Here is a 20,490-nt window from a genome sequence, read left to right on the forward strand (position 1 = left end):
ACATATGTGTTGAACTGGATATTTTTATGATTATTATATTGTATTTTTATTATATTTATTTTATTGTGTTTGTGCTTGCGTCTTCTATTGTACATCACTTTGGTACAATTTGTTTTTAGCTGTGTATATTTACTGTTTTATACTGTATGCTTTTATCTGTATGCTGCCCTGAGATCTTATTGATATAGGGTGGGATATAAATGTTTTAAATAAATAAATAAATTTGTTTACTAAACAGTATATAAATGTATTAAATTATTGGAAAGTAATAAACAGTTATTGGAAAGGGTTTAATTTTTTTTGTCATCAATCAGGTCCTGTTCCATAGACCCTGATGCTATTGGTAGTATGAAGCTGTTCACCATGTTGTTCTCCTCACTGTTTTTTTTAATAACGTGTTGGCATGGTCTCTTATATAGACCAGGTAGGAAGCAAGTCTGAGTAAACATTCATGTCCCAGCAGGTTGCCCTATCAACAGGTGTAAGTGCCTTCCTGCTATACTTCCTGTTTTGTTTTGCTTTGTTTTTCTTGTTCAGTTTCTGAACAAGTAGACTATGAGATCTGAGTCAGTACAACATAGTCAATGCTGTTTCTCTGCATAAACATTTATTAGAGCTTGGTGCCAATAGAGCAATTCCAGTTCTATATAGGTTGTTTTGGTCTTCCTGTAGTTGTCTCCTACGGGTACCAGAAAAGTGTATTGTGAGATGCCTTATTTGATCCATTTTCCATTGATCTGCTTGTCCTTAGGTCTTGGGCAAAAATCTACCACCAAATCGTCTTACATTAAATAAACTTTCCTTCAGCTATCAGTTAATTAAAAATATACTGTGTACAGTAACAAATAATGCATTGTGCCATGATTATCATAATGATATACTGAATAATTCTATGCATTTATGAGATTTAAACATCGTTAAGGACATCTTCTTGTAAGGAAACTAAAATGCCAGAGGGAAAATTAAGGCTTTTCTGCTGTCTCCTTTATGGCATTGTCTCTAATTCTGGCAGCAGAAGCCATTATCAAATGACAATTGGACCTGCCGCAAAAGTTGTGAAGGTATGGGCTGTGTGGCATTGGTTCTGCACAATATTAAATTTTAGATTTCCCAAGATTTCCCTAATCTCCTGAAACAAAGAATCCTGTAACACCTTAAAGACTTACAAATGTATTATGGCATAACTTTTCATGGACTAGAGCCCTATGAAATGGACTATGATCCATGAAAGTTTATACCATAATAAATAGGTTAATCTTTAGCATGCAACAGAATATGCAACAGAAGGTTTTGTTGCAACATACTACCATGGCTACCCTTCTGAAAAACCTAATTAGGTTTTAATTTACAAAAAGAATTTATCTTAGAATTTATCAGAATATTGGATTGAATCCAGACATCACATGAAAGCAGGGTGAGAAGCAGTGGGTTTTGTCAAATCATCCCACAGCCCCTGTGTTCTCCAAAATTCTGATTTGGAGAGTTGGAGGACCACATGGTCAGCTCAGGCGGCTGCAGGGGGTGGGGGAATCAGTGAAAAGTGCATCCCATCTTATTTCTGTGAGTGAGAGGCTCCTCTAAATCACTAGCTCTTCTGAATGGGAGCTCCTCTGAAAATTGAAGGAAACTTTCCATTTTCTGTATCCTTCCTCCCCTTCGTAACTTGCTGATATCCTCCCCCCTTTGCACAGCAATGAGGGTTAGAAAAGATTATGTAGGGGAGATTTTGGGGGATGATAGCATGCAGAGAGGGGAGGGTTAATCCTTTCCTTCTCAGTTGTCATCCCTCCCCCCACAAAAAACACATTTCCCCATGGCTTAGGAAAAAAGCTCCCATTCATATGAATCCGAGCCTTACAAGGAAGACAGTGGTGAAGAGGGGAGTCCTCTGGCTAGATCCACATGGTCACTGATGCTTTCTAGCTCCATGGGAGCCTCTCTATCCATGAACAGCTTCTGCATGTCTGAGATAATGTTTAAATGAACCAGCTAAATTGGCAGGGCTGATTCCATGGGTCTGCTTAACTTAATTGGCTCCTTCACTTCTATTACAGTGCTGATTCCTTGGGGAATACCCTCTGGATTGGCTCTCATCCACATGGCTGGTTCACGTAAACATTTTCCCAGCCATGTGGGAGTTACGCACAAAAAAGTGGTACCTTCACAGCTGGGAGAACATCTAAAGGTCACTATCATACATACTGCGAAATGTACTGATATCCAAAGACTTGTGTGAACCTCCATGGGCTTAGTGAAGCTTCTGTATCCTCTCTTAAGAGCAACCCCCCATGACAGATCATGTTGACACAAAACCATCTTCCCAAACATGTTCTGATGTAGTTTCAAGAAGCTTGTGATATAGACTAACTTTACCCTAAAGGCTTTCTTTGGGTCCCACCAAAAGAAAACAATAAAATTAGAAATATATTTATTAATGACACTGTGACAATGCATTCATTATATGTATACTCAAAAGGTGGTCCCACTGAGTTTAATGGAACTTACTCTCAGTATGCCCACTTAAAGTCCTATTGAACTCAGTGGTACTTATGACTTAGTAGTTGTATACTGGATTGCACTGTTGATTGCATTTCGGGTTTTTTATGGCAATTACTCTGGAGGAGAAAGAAGTTATGATGATATACTTCCATTTCCCCTGATTTGAAAGGTTATTGCTTGGAAGTGGAAGTTAAATGTAATCAACTTTGGCTCTTATTTATTGGTTGTCTGTATTTTGATATGGTGTAATAAAGTGAAATTTATGGAACTGTTCCTGTGGATTTGAAACATGGCCTTGATGCAAAGAAACAAGCAACTAATTTCCAAGGAGGCATATTTCTTAACATCAGTCATTATGTTTGCCACTCCACTTTCTGATATAATCATAGAGGTCTGCTGTTGAAATAAGGAACCCCTTTTTAAAAATCTCCCATTGGGGCAACACAAACTATTTGGGTACCCTAAAATACTATGTTGGATCCCAAGCATTGTAAATTGTGAATGTACAGTTTAGAAACTCCAGAGCTTGATTATAATAGATAAACAACTAAGGTTACAAAATGCTATCTGGGTAGTGTTGCAACACATATTTGTGTGTATTTCTGTAATTAAGTAACTTCAATCTCACCTGGGAATTCAACATTATGAATTTAATTTTATATTTTTATGTGCATCTTTTAAAATCAGATAGAAACTTAACATTGGATGCATATCTGAAAAACTTAATTAACAGATAAAAGGGAAGGAGTGTAAGAACATGTACTTAAGTGAAAGAGAAGGATGTTGTGTTATGAAAGATTTAACCTGCCAAAATATGGAAATACAAACCCAGTTGTAAACCCTTCTCTATCCAGTTGTTGTTAGACAGTCTGCAGAGTACAGTTAAAAATATTTATCAATTAACCTTGAGCCATGCAGAAATAATTAACCAACTGGAAAGGGATGATTTTGAAGAGAGCTTGCTACAGAAAAGAACAGCACCTGGCCTCCAAGACAAGGTGTGTTTTGTTGGAATGGACTTCAGCCAGATTAAATGGTTGTTCGAAGTATGTGATGGTAATAGATTTTTTTTAAGACCATAAAAGATTTTGGATAGAACTGGCAGCTTATCTTGGCAGCTTATTTAAGAGCTATTGTTAGTGACTGTTTAAATTTAACTCTTAAACAGCAGGACATGTTCACTGTTCGTATCTGTAGATATTTCTCTGGATTTCTTTTTGTTTCCTGTAGATATTGTATATTGCAGAACTGATCTTGCTTGATATATAATAGATATACTGCTGACTGAGAGACAACTGACATCTTTTCACATCTCTAGCCTTGTCTTCTTATTTTGGAACAGCAAGGCAAGAAAGTGAGGGGGCTTGAACTGTGCTCTGTGGGGACAACTAACTTCTGCTGGAGCAGTGGCCATTTCTGGGGATTAAGGCTGAGAGGCCTGCCACTAGTTGGTCGGCAACAAAGGGATAATATCAAAGGGGATGTCCTTAGGTTGTCTGAGAATGAGGGTGACCCCCTCTTTTATCCTTCAGGATCAGGCACAGTTTCATCCACCAGCCAACAACTAAAAACAGAGAGACCCCTACAGCCATTCATCGGGGAGGCCAAGGTCAGAACTGTCTTTCTAACATCATCCCTCCTTAATCTCCTAGCATCTGTCATAGCAAAGAACTACAGCTCAGCTCACCAAAGGCCATGCTGGCTAGGAATTATGGGAATTGAAGTCCAACATATCTGGAGGACACCACTTTGGAGAAGGCTGCATTTGGGGAAGATGAGACCAACACTTATGTGCTGTCCTTCCTTCTAGTTTGCCTTTCAGCCCTGGTAGCCCTGGTAGCTCTGATGGTAGGTCTGCAAGCCCCTTGGACTTGAAGATGCTGCTTGTAAATGTCAGGTAACTATACTGAAGAAATCTAGCTTGAATTCCAAGGCTTTGAACAATTATCATCCAGTCTCCAATCTCTTTTCTAAAAGTAAGGTTCTTTGGTAGTGGTTGTTTTGGAAGAAACTGATTATTTAGATCCATTTTTGTCTGCATTCTGGCCAGGTTTTGGTAACTCTAATGGATGATGTTTGCCAGGGACTGGATACTAGCTGATGGGTATCTGAAAGGCTTTTGGCACCATTGTTCATACTATCCTTCTGTCTCGATTATCTGGTTTGGGGTTAGGAGGGTTATGGTGGTTGCAGTCCTGTCTGAATCACTAATCACAGAAGACTGTGTTGGGTGAATTCTGTTCCATTCCATGGCCTTTGACTTGTAGAGCCATGGTGTTCAATCTCATTTTCCATGCTTTTCAATATTTAGATGCTCCTGGGCAAAGCTATCTGAAAGTTTGGGCTGAATTGTCACCTGTACACTGATGACATGCAGCTCTACCTTCTCTTTTTGAAATCATACAGCTCTTCATCTTTTTTCCACATATGAATCCCAGAGATGCTGTGGATGTCCTGATTGAAGGGTTTGATGCTGTTTTGAAATTGCTGAGGGAAAATTTGCTGAAAATTTGGATAAGACTAGTTTCCGGAAATTTTTAAGCCATGGGCAAAAATGGGGTTCACCCACTTTTTTTCCGGGGGCCGGATGGAAATTTTTGGAAAATTTTTAAAAAGAAGAAGCAATATTAGTACTTTTTACAGATTGACTTCGTTACTTTAGGAACATAAAATGCAATTATGTACAAGTTGGTTTGGCATAAAATTATCACATTTGGTATATTAAAAGTACAGTGTGGTCTCAGGACTTATAGCAAAAAAGTGCTCTGGGGTAAATTTCTTAACCAAACACACTAATAAAAAACTTAGAAGTCACTGCTCTGAGTCTAACTCAAGAGCAAGCGATCAGCCCTGTAATTCTGATGAAGGCAGAGACAAGACTGACAACTGAGAGGGGTTCGTCCCCTTCCAGGTGGCAATAAGTCTGTTTGATTGGCCCTGCCTTCCACGGAGGTGGAGATAACCCTTTCCTGCCTGCTCCACTCCCTCGCTGACCGAGAACAGAACGTTGGACTTACCGTGAAGTGGTGTTCTGGTCTCAGTTTGCAACCTAGTACTTGCTTGTGCTCGGTGCACAGAAATTGTAATAATCTGATACTGTACATAGTTTTTAGAAATCATTTGGAGAAATATATGAACACCATGACTTAAATATTTTATTCGTCATGCTAAAATAAAACATTCCATAATAACCAACTGTCTATAACTGGTTTGCCTCCTATCTAGCGGGTCGCTCTTTCAGCGTGTTGACTAATGGCAGCTCGTCTTCCTCCTTTCCCCTTTCAGTAGGGGTTCCGCAAGGCTCGGTGCTTGGCCCGTTGTTGTTTTCCTTATACATGTTGCCCTTGGGCAAGCTTATTCAATCTCATGGCCTCCAATATCATCTGTACGCCGATGATACACAACTATATCGGAACTTTCTCCTGATGTTCACGATCGTATCTCGGCATGTCTTTCAGATATCTCAGCTTGGCTGCTTCATCGTCGCTTGAAGCTTAACATGGCAAAGACTGAATTGCTTGTTTTTCCTCCTAAACCTTCTCCTCATCTCTCATTCTCTCTTACTGTCAATGATGTTACGCTTACTCCGGTCAAGGAAGCTCGTAGCCTTGGCTTTATCTTCGACTCCTCGCTCTCCTTTATTCCTCATATTGAGGCAGTAGCTAAATCTTGTCGATTTTTCCTGTATAATATTGCCAGGATTCGATCATTTTTGTCTGTCTCTTCTGCCAAGATGCTTGTTCATGCACTGGTTATTTCACGGTTGGACTACTGCAACCTTCTTCTCTCTGGCCTTCCTTCTTCTCACATCAGTCCATTGGTTTCTGTTCACCACTCTGCCGCAAAGATCATCTTCTTAGCTCGCCGCTCCGAGCATGTTACTCCGCTTCTGAAATCTCTTCATTGGCTTCCAATTCACTTCAGAATCCAATATAAACTTCTCCTGTTAACCTTCAAAGCTTTTCACGGTCTAGCTCCTTCCTATCTCTCCTCTCTCATCTCACACTATTGCCCCGCTCGTGCTCTTCGCTCCTCTGATGCCATGTTTCTCGCCTGCCCAAGGGCCTCTACTTCCCTTGCTCGGCTTCGTCCATTTTCGTCTGCTGCCCCTTACGCCTGGAACGCTCTTCCAGAACATTTGAGAACTACAAGTTCAACCACAGCTTTTAAAGCTCAACTAAAAACTTTTCTTTTTCCTAAAGCTTTTAAAACTTGATGTTGTGCAGACTTCTACTGTTACTTTCTACTGTTAGTTTTTCCCTACCCTGTGGCTGCTTACCCTACCCTGTACCTGTTTGCATTCTCTTCCCCTCCTTATTGTTTTACTATGATTCTATTAGATTGTAAGCCTATGGGGCAGGGTCTTGCTATTTACTGTTTTACTCTGTACAGCACCATGTACACTGATGGTGCTATATAAATAAATAATAATAATAATAATAATCCATTTTTTCTTCATTTTTAAATTTTTTTTCAATTTTTTTTTGGGGGGGAAGGCTTCGGAAAGAACTAGTATCCTATCCACACACATCAGGTACCACAGCAGAGTAAAACCATTAAAATAAACATAAATGCAGCAACAATAGCAACAATTGCCATAATGTGGATAGCAACTGTGCCATTTTCTCTAGAAATACCTCGCCTAAAGTACACAAGAAAGTACCAGTTGGAATCCTGCATCACTATGGCAAGTGAGGAAAGCAACACATGGAATTGTGACAAAATAAGTTCTTGGGAATATAACTGTGAAGGAAGAACATAATTGTGAAGTGGCACTGCAGCACCATCGACTAATTCTCCTTGTCAAGGGATGATAAGAGTATCCCTATGGTTTCTATTTCCTTTTTCTACTGCTCTAATTCCTCATTACTTTCTGTTGTTTATCTCTTATTATACTAGCCTTTGCAAAAAAACATTCTGAATTTTTCATAACCCTAAATATTGTAATTGAACATTTTGAGAATTAGAACAGCCCCAGACAAAATATGAATGTTATTTACTTCCTTAACAGACTGAACATCTTTCCAGAAAAATGTAATGGAAATGTGTGAACGATAGTGGAATTAGCTATCAGTTTGAACAAAGCAGCTGATAGATTAGGGATTGTTTCCTTTAAATTAGCAGCAATTTCCATCTTGGTGCACTTAGATTCTCCCTCCCCACAAAAAACATTACAATAAAAAGAAAAAGTTACTATGTATTTTCTGTGAATCTCTGTGTTTTGATTGCTGTGGTAGTGTTGTGTGTGTGCTTCTAAATTAATATCAGTTACATTTATCTTGCTTGATTCTTTTCATGTGGTTGTTTAGTAATTAATCTCCTGTAGCAAACATTTTGTAGTATATTAAAGCCAGATTTCTTTTTTCCTTAACTATGCAAGACCATTCAGAGACATATTGAGAAACACTGAAATCTCCATTATTTTTAGGCAGTATAAAATTTGGACACCTGCATTATAAAATTCAGGCTCTGATTTGGGCTCTTAAATTATTATTTGTGAACTTGGTTTTTGTGTTATGCTATTCTCTTGATTTGGAAAGCTGAAAGATAAAACAGATGTAAAGATTATAGGTGATCAGATAGCCAACAGGAGACACATACATATACCACAAAAGAGAAAGAAAAGAACAGTGAGTAGTAGTAGCAAAGAAAAGATACTGGGTTGGATCCTTAATGAACAGAAGGGCTCCTTCCACTCTTGGTTCAGTGAAGGATCCTGCTGATAGAATGGGGGATGAGGCACACCCTCTCCTGTTCTGGAGGGTCCCTCAACCACCCAGAATAGATTTTTCAGAGGGGAATTGGCCAAAGCTACCTCCTCTCCTTCTGCTGCTATGAACATCCCCTGAGCAGAGCCAATGTCAGTGGGACTAAAGTCTAGATCCAAGCCATTTTAAAAGGAATTATGCTACATTTTTTTAAAAAAATACTATTTTTAAAAATTAGCAACACTGTAGTGACTGAGAAATTATTACTCAGAATGGTGGATCCATAAAAACAGGGGACAAAGAAGTGCCTAAGAGAAGAACTTCTAATGGATCCAGTCAAACACTGGTGAGTGCCTACAGTAAGGCAAATTCAGAGGCAGTGAGGGTGACAAAAAAACAATATTTTGCTGCCACTATTGAATCATCAATCTGCTGCCCAGTGGAGCTTTTCAAAGTTGTCTGGGGGCTATTACATGCTGACCCAAGGACACTGTAGAACCTTCTGAGGCCCACTGTAATATATTTGTTAGGCATTTTCAGAATAAAATCTCCGCCAGGACTTAGATTCCAGTGTTAGAGCAGGTGAATTAGACGAGGTATCCAGAGCAGTCTTGTCCAGTTTCTTTGATGAGTTTCAGTTGGTACAGCTCGAGGACATTGACAAGTGCTTGGACAGGTTTGTGCAGCCACCACAGTATTGAATTCTTGCCCCTCTTGGCTAATAAAAGCTAGCAGGGATGGAACAGCTGGCTGGACCAGGGAAGTAAGTGATTAATGCCTCTTTGCGAGAGGGAGTGGTCCTGGGCTGTCTGAAAGATATGGTAGTGAGAAGACTCCTGAAGAAATCTTCCCTAGACCTGGAAAATCTTAATAACAATAGACCAGTGACAAATATTCCATTCCTGGGCAAGGTCTTTGAATGGGACGCTCCAGGCATCCTTGGATGAGACAGATTATCTGGATCCATTACAGTCGGGTTTCAGGCCTTGCTTTCATATGGAAACAGCCTTGGTTGCCCTGTATGATGACCTATGTTGGGAGAAAGACAGGGGGAGTGTGACTCTGTTGATTCTCCTTGATCTCTCAGCAGGGGTCAGTTTTGTCCCCCATGCTGTTCAACATCTACATGAAACCACTGAGTATGGTCATCTGGAGTTTTGGAGTGTGTTGTCATCAGTACGCTGATGACACACAGCTCTTTCTCCCTCTCATCTCTATCAGGTGAGGCTGTGGTTGTGCTGAACTGGCTGCAACAATGAACTGAATGAATGTAATAAATTGAAACTCAATCCAGATAAGACTGAAATGCTCTTAATGGTTGGTTCTGCTGACCAGATGGAGGGTGTTCAACCTGTTCTGGATGGGGTTACACTCCTCTTGAAGGAGCAAGTTCATAGTTTGGGAGTTCTAGAACCATCTCTGTCACTTGAGGCTCAGGTGGTCTTGTTGGTATGGAGTGCCTTCTACCAACTTTGGTTGGTGCCCAGCTATGCCCCTGTCTGGAGAGGGATAACCTGGCTTCAGTTGTCTATGCTCTAGTAATCTCCAAGTTAGATTACTGCAATGCACTCTATGTGGGGCTGCTTTTGAAGATGGTTGAGAAGCTGCAGCTGTGCAAAATGCAGCAGCCAAATTGATAACAGGAACGAGAAGGTTCAAACATATAAGACCGACTGGCCTGCTTGCATTGGCTGCCTGTATATTTCCGAGCCCAATTCAATGTGCTGGTTCTAACCTATAAAGCCTTACATGGCTGAGGACCACAATACCTGATGGAACACTACGTTCAACATCTAAGGTCCTTCTCCAGGTGCCTACTTTGAGGGAGGCCAGGAAAACAGCAACAAGGGAGAGGGCCTTCTCTGTGGTCCCCCCCCCCAATTATGGAATGATCTTCCCAGCAAGGCCCACCTGGAACCAACATTGCTATCTTTTCGGCACCAGGTTAAAAAAATTCTCTTTTCCCAGGCATTTAGCAATATGTGATGAACTTCATCGATCCTGAATCTGTTTTTATAGTTGTTTATAAAGTTATTTATAGTTGTTTCTGTGTATGTTGCATGTTTTTGTGGTTTTAAATTTTGTATATGTTTTTCATTGTTTAATCCTATGTAAACCATCCAGAGAGCTTCAGCTATGGGGCGGTGTAGAAATAATAATAATAATAATAATAATAATAATAATAATAATAATAATAATGGTTAAAGCATATGGTAAATCTGGCATTGAACTTGCTGAAAATGTCAAAACATTTTGTTACACTTCAGTACTGCCCCCCCCCAAATCAACTTCAAAGAAATGTAAATTAGATCTATAGGCCCAATTAAGAGCTGCAGGGGACTCCCTCTTCCATCTGCTATTGGTAGGTGGATACCTGTCTGAATGAGATATTGTGGAGGTCTTTCTCTGACACTATGGCACTCCTTCCCTTGGAAGGGCCATTGTCTCCTTCTCGCTTGGTTTTTCACCATCTGTTGAAAAGTTTTTAAAGGATCCATTCCTTTAAAATGTTTATCTGGATTTCCTTACCGTCCGCCCCGCTTCTGTCCCTCATTACGTCCTCATTCATCCCAGCTGGGAAAGAGGAAGTAAACAAAGACCACGTGGACCATTCAGGGGCTGGTTTTATTGTGCCACTTTTCCTGCACACAACAGGAGATGGTGGCACATTCCGTTTTGGTTTTTTTTTTAAGTCAGATTTTGTGGGGGTCTATTTTGCAACAGACAAACGAACATAAGGAGTGGGAAACACACAGGAGGTGTACATTGTCATCTAAAGGATGCGCGCAGATCCATAAGTGGGAGGTAGCAAGTGTGTGATAAAATGCTCATCTGATGACGCTCTATGTCTCCTGCTTTTACTGTTTTATTGTGCTTGTAATTTGTGGCTGGGGGGCATTGTTGGAAATTATCCTCAGCAGTGTGCTCTGAATTGAATGGCATAGTATACATTTTCTTAAATGATAAAAGAAAGAAAGGTATGGGTTTTCTTTTGTAAGTGATGATTTTATCGGTAGGTGCAATAGAAGTGCAAAGTGTAAAACTGTATGAGGGTCTATTTTTTGAGGAATGTAGTTTAAGAATGGGGGTGTGAAGGCTCCAAACTACTGGCTTGTGCATGTTTTAATCATAGAATTATTACTGATAATTGTAAATACAAGAACTATTTTAAAAGGTTGTTTGGAAATTAGAAAGCACAAACTAAAATAATGCAGATTGTGGTAGCAGAATGACAAGATTATTCTACAATACAAACTAGACTGAATTAATATTAAATTACTATTCTTTATAGACTCTTCCATTTTTTTAGGAACAAAAAGCAACGTATTTGAGGATGAATGAAGAAACATACATTTCTTGTTTCTGCTAAATATCAGAGATGTATGTAACAAATGACACCTTGCTTTGGATATATATAAATAATAGCAGATCTCTGGTAAATTCAACAAGCCAGTGACAAAACAGATGAAAGTAGCCCATCATCCATCTGGCATTTCAGGAAACATAGTATCTTTGTAGGAATTGGTCAGATTAAATAATATTTTGGAGGAATTTTTTATTTCTGACACTTGTGCTTGCTTTGGTATTAAATGACATTCTGATTTTTCTTTCAGCCACAACCAGCAGACTACGACATTTAGACATCCTGTGACTGGCCACTTTTCCCCAGAAAACGTTGAGTTTCTTTTACAAGAGGAGTAAGTAGATTGATTTGTCTTACTCAAAACAAAAAAATTGAGTATTTCTGTTGTAAGACTAAAATATATTATTTGCCAAAATTCCCAATTGTAATAAGGGGAAAAAGGCAGGATATAAATGCAATAATAAAAATAAAAATAAGTTCATTGTTATATCTCTGCAACTGTGAAGGCAGGCAACGTTTTTAAATAAACAAAGGGGGGAACCTGTTTTCTGAAACCAAAATGAAGTACTATATTTCATGCAAGATTCCACACATGCAGTTTCATAGAATTGGACAGCCTTTATAGCTCTATAGAAAGAATTTGAGTATTTTACAGTCTGTATAGATTAATATTTATGTTACTGATGATATGGATTATAGGATAATATTTTTGCATGAAAATTTGTATTTCTGCTCATTAATATTACAAGTCTGATCCTTGTAATGTTTACATCTGTTTTTCTAATGTGCTATATCTGAAGCAAGTTGATTAGAAATGACACTTTGGAGCTTATTTCAGCCATGATATTTGGTTAGTGTGGAAATTAAAGGAGACAGAAGAGTTGGAAGGACACGTACATAGAAGACAGTAATATATTTATTTACTATGTGTCCCATAAGAGTGAAATGTTTAATTAAATTAAAAGGGCAATAGAGGAAAGTAAAATTGTCTTGTTTCAGCTGCAATTTCTTTCAAACATCTGAAATTGTTGAGAATGGATTAGATCTCTGTGGGAGCAGTCAGAGAAACACTGCTGCCGGACAACCTTAATTTACTCCACTGATTGAGTCTGTGCTAGTGTGAGTGGCATCTATGCTGTGATGAGTATATACCTGTCAAAGTTGTGTTTGATGATGTTAAGATGGAAGAATGAAAGGGAGACAGGAAACTTAAGAGAGGAGTATGCTAGAATAGGGCTGGCATCAAGCATAGTCAAGCAGCTTCTGAGGGCTCACACCCAGCCCACTGAAAAGAGCCCCCTAAATTGGCTCCATTGCCCCATAGTTGGAACCTACTTGTTCAACTGCCTTTTGCTCTGACCTAGACAATGGTGCTTGTGAGAAGGAGAAGCAATAGATGCCACTTCCTACTTGCTAACTTGGTCTCTGCCCCTCAAGCAAGGAAGTGGTAGCAATGATGAGAGAGAAAATAAGGAGCAATAGCAGGTGAGAAGGTGGACTCTCTGAGAGAGGGAGGGGCGCTGAGCGTGTCTTTCCCAGAGGCCCTCAAAAACCTGGAGCCAGCACTATGGTGGAAGAATGGAACTATAGTGAACAGTCAGAAATGGAGGAGTGAAGGGAGGAAAAGGCAGTTTTCTTCGAGGATGGATCACTTCAAAAACGAGTAGATTTTCTGCTGTATAAAGAAGAAGAATAGAAATGTAATAAATAAATAAAAAAAATAAATAAATAAATAAAAGAATAGTAACTCCAAAGGAATTTAGATCATGGGGTAGGAAAGTATGAAATCCACCTCTTAATCTTATTATTTATTACATTTATAAACGGCCTCATAGCCGAAGCTCTCTGGGCAGTTTACAAAATCTTTGTTTTAAACATTTAATCTTTGTTAAATGTGGGTACACTGTTTTACATTATGCAGCTGAAAAGACTGCAGTTTGAAGCAGCAGACCCACATGGGAGAGAGGCTACTGAGACTTTTTCCTAACAAACACTTTTCCAAAACTTCTTTTTCCCCATGGATGGAGAAAGTTTACTATAACTTTTACTCACATTGATCTGGTTTACGTGACACAACACCCCACCGTGGCTTAATTTACCCACAAGGTGCCTGAAGGCACCATTTTTGCTTGGGCATCTGTGGCTGCCTGACTTGCTGTAGCTGGTCGTGTCATATGAACCAATGCAGCCAGGGTTGTTTGAGGGTTAGGCAACCCTTAAATATCCCTCAAATAACTCTAAAGCCTACAAGCATGCAGCACAGCGTGATAGCCTCCACAGGTAAATTAAGCCATTGTTTGTACAAACCAGAGGGGAGTCTACATCAGCTAATTGTTGCAGTATTGTATCGCAGTCATCACTAATGGGGCACATGACATACCCCTGTACCCACAGTGATCTCGGCTTCACATCTCACTTTTACCGGAATATCCCTGACTGCTTTTGCCATAGTTTTTCTGGCTTTTTCGTGTCCATTTCAAAGAATGTTTGTGGTGTGCTTCCCCCTTTGCGACATCATTGCTGTTCACCATGAGTTCTGGACTCAGCAAACAGCTAATTAGCTGTGAGGGGCATGTGCATGGGTATCGGCGTGTTTTACCGCTGAGTGCTTTTTTTTAATACAAACATAGTTCATATTCCCCATGTGTTGCTGCGTATCTGCGCTCCTGCGTATCCCTCATGAGTAATTTAAAAAGTCCTGTGCCTCATACCCATCTGCTTAGATCCGCCCACTGCTACCGATACACATGCAGAACCACCATAACGGGGCACACGTGCTCCCTCAATGGCACTCCTCTAATTGTGGTACAGATCAGTCGTGTGTGCTCCGTGAGGGGCGATTGCAGAAGCGGGGAACCTTAGGGAGTATGCCTCCTCTGTTGCGAAAGGGCTGAAGGTGTAGATCAGAGCCAGGTCAGTTTGAACCTTCATAGCTGGCCTTAAGACAATGAAAATGGCTTTGTGTCCTTCTCAGGTCTTAACTGCATCCACGATTTATCCCTATGTACCCCGCCTCCACAAAGATGGATTCCTGTACCAACTATGCTGCTACGTATTTTTCCAAATTGATGAGAGTGATTGCAGAAGAGGTATCCTATTCCTTACTTCTCTGCTTAAAAAAACAAAAACAAAATCAGATGGGACTAGCTAGAGAAAGCATATTACTTAACTGCTGCTACACCAACACTTCTAAAAACTCTGCTTAAACCCCAATTAAGTGTTTTTGTTCTTCAGCTCTTCCTGCAGTTCTACAGCTGCCAGTCAACATCTGCAGGTCCCTCAGTCAGATTAGTCAGTAACCATGACAAAGGTGACAGTGAGTTATATCCAATATTAGTCCTACTTAGAGTAGACCTATTGAAATGAATGGGCTTTAAGTTAAAGTAACATTGTCTACAACCCTTAAGGGAACAAAGTTGTTGTTTTTTCTTTCTGCACCATTCTAATAGTATAAGCCTCAAAAATACCAAGGCCACCTTTACAAATCAAACATATAGTGATATAATCTTCATCATTTAATTGTCATGCTGTTTTATATTGTAAAATTTCCATTTCCCTCATTTTATTTTAAAGGAACCAGCTATTCCATAAAAAAAAGACTGGATAAAATGTACTTTATAGTACGTCTTATCTCATCTTTCTGATACTCCTCACTTATCACCACTACATGCTGTTCTAGTCACTGAGAGGGCAGACAATCCCTGCCCAGAGGGCATGCAATTTTCAGTAGATTAACAAAACTGGGGCGGATCCGCACGTCGGCCCCAGAGCGCATTTATGCGACTCTAGGGCACCCTAGAAACGATAGTCTGTACTTGCCTGTAAAAAGAAACTAGGAAGAGACGGAGACGCTGCCGACGCCACCCAGCTCTCCCCAGCCGGCTCGGAGAGCTCTTTTTGAAGAAGGCGGGGGTAGAGAGCTTATTATTATTATTATTATTTATATAGCTTCTTCCGCTGTCCACCCAACCTTCTTCCGCCGAGCTCTCTGTCCTGGTTGAGGAGCCGGCCGGGGAGAGCTGGGCGTCGTCGGCGTCGTCGGCATCTCTGTCTCTTCCTAGTTTCTTTTTACAGGCAAGTACAGACTATCGTTTCTGGGGTGCCCTAGAGTCGCATAAATGCACTCTGGGGCCGACGTGCGGATCCGCCCCAGGAATGAAAGAAGAAGAAGAGATCACTGTCTTTCTTCATGTCCAGATAGCAGTGTTTCTGTGTTGTGCAACAAGAAGGGAAGCCCCCTTCCTGCTGCACAACAAAGAAGCCAAATGGTGAGTGTGAATGGTGCGTGTGTATGAAAGAGAGATGGTGGGTGAAGAATGTGGAGTGTGTGGCTGTGAGAATGTTTGTGTATGTGAGAATGTGGAGTGTCTGCACCCTTTTTGGTTTGGCCCTGCCCTCACTGGAATGTAGCTCTTGACAACTTTCCCTTGAGTGGCTGAACCTTGGGTCAAGGTACAGAAAATGTCTTCTTTCCTGCTGAGGCTGGAGGCATTTTATGTCCTTTGGGGCTGGGGAAAGAGACATATGTGTGGATAGGATGAGCAAAACATTCTTATTTAGTCCTAGTCCGAAGTAATTCCCACTGAGTCCCATGTAAGGATACATAGGATTGCAACTTTAAATAGATATTTTGTTGTGTTTCTGTGGAGTCAAATAAGTGGATTCACTTCGGAGTTTTTAGATCCCTTTTCTTGTACTCAGTTACTTGGGTGAATTATTTGTCCTTTGACTAGCCAGGCTCCTGTGGCAGCCATGTCCTCTGTGGGAGCCAATTTGTGGTGTGCCCACAGCAGTTTTTCAAATTCCCAGAAGTGTCTATGGATCCAAAAAGTTTGGGACCCCTAGTTTGCACCAGGAAGCAGCACTATTGCAACATTAGTGATATTGCAACATTGGATACTACCCTGTGTATTCTCTGGGTATATTGTATTTCTTCGATTCTAAGACGCCATCGATTGTAAGACGCACACTAATTTCAGTACCACCAACAGAAAAAAAGCTTTGATTCTAAGAAATAATAAACACCCGTGATTCTAAGACGCACCCCGTTTTTAAAGTTGTTTATATGGGGGGGGAGTGCATCTTAGAATCGAACAAATACAGTACATATCAAAGAGACAAAGAATGTTCAAATGTTGATTTGTTGGCTAATGAGGGGAGAGCCAAATGAGATGTATTTTTTTAATGTAAAACATCCTATGGTCTCTTTTGACAGTGGGTTATAAATGCCAAAAATAATAAAATATTTTCCTCTAATGTAAAGGTAAGTAAACAGATACTGATATAACATTTGTTAGATCCATAACATGATTTCTCTGAAAAGTGTATGTACCTTGTTTCAGATTATTATTAAAGAGGTCTGTATCCTCTTTCTGAAACTGAGCCTTCCTACAAAGTCTAAATAAAAGGAGTTATATCAGTTAAGCAGATGCTTAAATAATGGAATCACAAGTGTGTAATATCCAAAAACCTTTTAAAAAACAACTGCATTCTTTGAAGTGTGTAATCTGCTAAACTGTAGAGTTCTGAAAACATAATAATTTTATCTCAAGTAGATATTGGAGGCTAACCTGCTGCCTTCTTCAGTGAAACTGATTGTCATGTTCACTAGGTGTTTTCCTCTGATAGTTTGCTCTTTTGTAGGAGAAATAATGAACAGTGACCTAAGAATTGCTCTTCCCTACCTATTTCATTTATTTGTTGATTGAATATCAGTGACAACCACAGAACATTCAGGACAGCCAATTTGTCAGACATTTCATTTGGCTGTGTTAAGGGTAGATAAGGAGTAGTGAAGTTTCAGTGCAGCAATAACTCAAGCTTCCTCAGCCATATTCTTAGATGTAATCTTTTTCATGTTCTTAATTTTTAGTATCCTGTTTTACCATTTGCAAATTGTACTGGTTGTTTAACATATGTTATTGTCTGAAGCTTGAAAGTGCAGTATGGCATGAGCGCTGTGATTTGGAGGAATAGCATTCACCACTAGTAAAAAAAACACCAAAAAACACATAATGGGCTTTTCTTCCACGTTATGGCACATTTTGTAAGCTGCAGTATTTTATCCCTGTAAAATTAGGACAAATCCTAACTAGCAAAGGAAGATGCCTCTTTGAATTACACTTATAAGGTGAATTTTGTGACCTTCCTATGGTATATAATATTTATTCTGTCACATAGCATATCGGTATTTGTGTGTGAGCCTGTCTTCCCTGAAAGGCAAAAGTAACTTTCTTTTAAACTGATACCTGTCATTTAAATACAAAAGAGTGCAGTATGCCCATTCAGTCTTGCATGAGAAGGTTGTGAATATTTATTCTGATAAGTGTATAAACCTTAATTAAGGTTTATTAAATAGATGTGTTCAGTTAAATTTGACTTTGTTAACTAGCATGTTGTGAGTTGATTCTGCAAGACATAATTAACTTAATATGGCAATATTTTTCTATTGGCAAAATTGAGCATCCTCCTTGTCCTCCAAAGACCTTGTCCTTTTAATCTGCATTCTTTCTTTGAGCCTAAACAAAACTTCATTGTTGTTTCCTCTTTAAGTCTTTCTGGCACCTTTCTATGACATGAACAATCAACTCTCCTGTGACATAGTGGCATTAAACGTTTGTTCCAAAACTTCAGTGTGAATTTGGATTTTTAATTATGGTGCAGCGCTGACAAAATGTTTAATGCCACTGACATATACATCTTTCTTCCTTTCCTCTTTGCCTCACATGAGCCAGGTTCATATGAACATGGAGGAGAAATAAGCTATGGTAGCTTATTTTCCCTTCCTGTCTGTGCTGGTCGTGTCCTGGGGCGGGTGGGGAGGTACGATTAGCATAATTTCTCCCAGCAGCACAGCTTGTCATGTTGTGTGAACCTGGACAGAGTGGCTTGTTGCCATGGGTAACAAGCCACCCTGCCAGTCTTCGCATGGCACCACAACCCATCCTGCTGGCGGTAATTACGCTTATTCCCCCTGGCATATGAACAGCATGTGCAGAGAGGGGAATTAAGTAACTATCTTGAAAACCAGGTCATGGTCAGATTCCCCCCTTGAACTTCCTATTTGGTGATATTCCATAGTGCACTAACAAACCAGAATTGAAAACCACATTTAAACCATGGAGTAACATGTTAGTCCTGTGTGGAGTAGACCCATTGAAATGAATGGAACAAGTTAGTTATGATTAACTTAAGTCTCATTCATTTCAATGGGTCTACTCTATGTAGGACTAACATTGGATACTAACCATGTTTTTTAATACTGTTTGTAGGAAAACTATACTTCGCTCAAAACATTGTTGTCCTGGTTTGGATATAATTTGCAAACTATGATTTGCCTCAAACCAGGAAGGGCAAAAGCAAATTAGATAGGGTGACCATATGAAAAGGAGGACAGGGCTCCGGTATCTTTAACAGTTGTATTGAAAAGGAAATTTCAGCAGATATCATTTGTATATATGGGGAACCTGGTGAAATTTCCTCTTCATCACAACAGTTAAAGCTGCAGGTGCCCTGCCCTCTTTTAAATCTGGTCACTCTAGTATAGGTCATGCACCTTTAACTGTTGTGATGAAGAGGGAATTTCACCAGGTTCTCCACATATACAAATGACACCTGCTGAAATTCCTTTTTCTATGCAACTGTTAAAGATACAGGAGCCCTGTCCTCCTTTTCATATGGTCACCCTAAATTAGAGCATGCAAGGGAAAGGGGAGTAGCATTGAGCAGGGGGTTGGACTTGTAACACTTTTCATCCTTTGTTAAAATAATGGATAGCTGATTAAAATAATGGGTAGGCGGGGGGACGAGGAGGCAAACAAGCTATGCATGGTGGCTTGTTTGCCTGATAGGGTGTGTGTGTGCATGAGCGCGCTAACCATGGAGAGTGGTTTTTTTGCAAAACAACCCCAACCTACATGGCTAGTCACCTATCATGGGCTAGCGTGATGTGTGAATACCCCTGTTGTGTTATACCCCCTTATATCAGGGGAGATGTTAATACTTACCGTGTATTGAGATGTTTCTGTGGATTTTACATTTAACAACTTTTCATCCTCCATTAAAATAATTGGTAGCTGATGTATATTTTTCGCTGCTGATCCAGATAAGGCATTGTTGTCTGCAACAGCTATGAATATTGGCAGAGACAAGGCTGAAATGCTAAGTAGCTAGGCAAGTATTTTCGCCCTTATGGCAGGCATTTAAGACTTTATCTACAAATGTGGCAGAAAGAAGTAGTAGATTCCTGTAGTGTACTACTTCAGACTGCAGGTGGAAGATCATGTGTTTGAATGCTCCTCTAATGTAAACAACAGAAATTTATTTGCAAGTAGAAAAGCAGCGCAGCAAAGGGAAGGCTCCTCTAAAACCTTTTGACATAGTGAGAGTTTTGGGGGGAGAGCAATCAAAATGGTATTTCTTCCCAACCTGCAATCTGAAATGATACAGCATGTGTTAGGCTAGGCCTAAATGACAGCTATTGGACAGCAGTTTGGGTGAATCAAGCTTCCCCTAGTCTCTATTTTGCTCCAAAAGTGAGTCTTATTCCCAAGGTTCCAGCAAAATGGCTCTTACCCCATGCCTGCAGCCCTAAAGCAGGTCATTGCTGTTACCGCCTCCAATATTTACAGTCATCATGATAAAATGGATAAAATTAATTTTGTTTATACAATACAATTGTTTGAGACAATTCTATAGACTTCCTTTATACAATACCATATCAGATGATAATATTATCTGCTCATTTGTTTTGGCACAGCTAGACTGGAAGTTGTGTGCTGGTCCCTGACTGTTTGTACCCAGTCTCAACTCAATATTATTAAAATATCTTGCAGGTATTAGGTTAGATTTTGGTAAAGAAAATCAGCATAATGTTGCCTTCCTAGTAGATTAGTGGCAGTGCATACAGGACAAGGTTAA

The 20,490-nt window shown here is 39.8% G+C and overlaps 1 protein-coding gene across 3 annotated transcripts in view; it reads left to right on the forward strand.

Annotated features, from left to right (window-relative positions):
- Positions 1-20,490, forward strand: part of PLEKHA7 (pleckstrin homology domain containing A7) — a 188,556-nt gene that overhangs the window by 95,143 nt on the left and 72,923 nt on the right. For all 3 annotated transcript variants that reach the window (XM_063117219.1, XM_063117220.1, XM_063117221.1), the window contains exon 4: positions 11,822-11,905. In XM_063117219.1, the coding sequence (XP_062973289.1) occupies positions 11,822-11,905 (84 nt within the window). The remainder of the gene's footprint in view (positions 1-11,821; positions 11,906-20,490) is intronic.

The sequence above is a fragment of the Elgaria multicarinata genome, chromosome 2, assembly GCF_023053635.1.
Source record: "Elgaria multicarinata webbii isolate HBS135686 ecotype San Diego chromosome 2, rElgMul1.1.pri, whole genome shotgun sequence".
Classification (NCBI taxonomy): domain Eukaryota; kingdom Metazoa; phylum Chordata; class Lepidosauria; order Squamata; family Anguidae; genus Elgaria; species Elgaria multicarinata.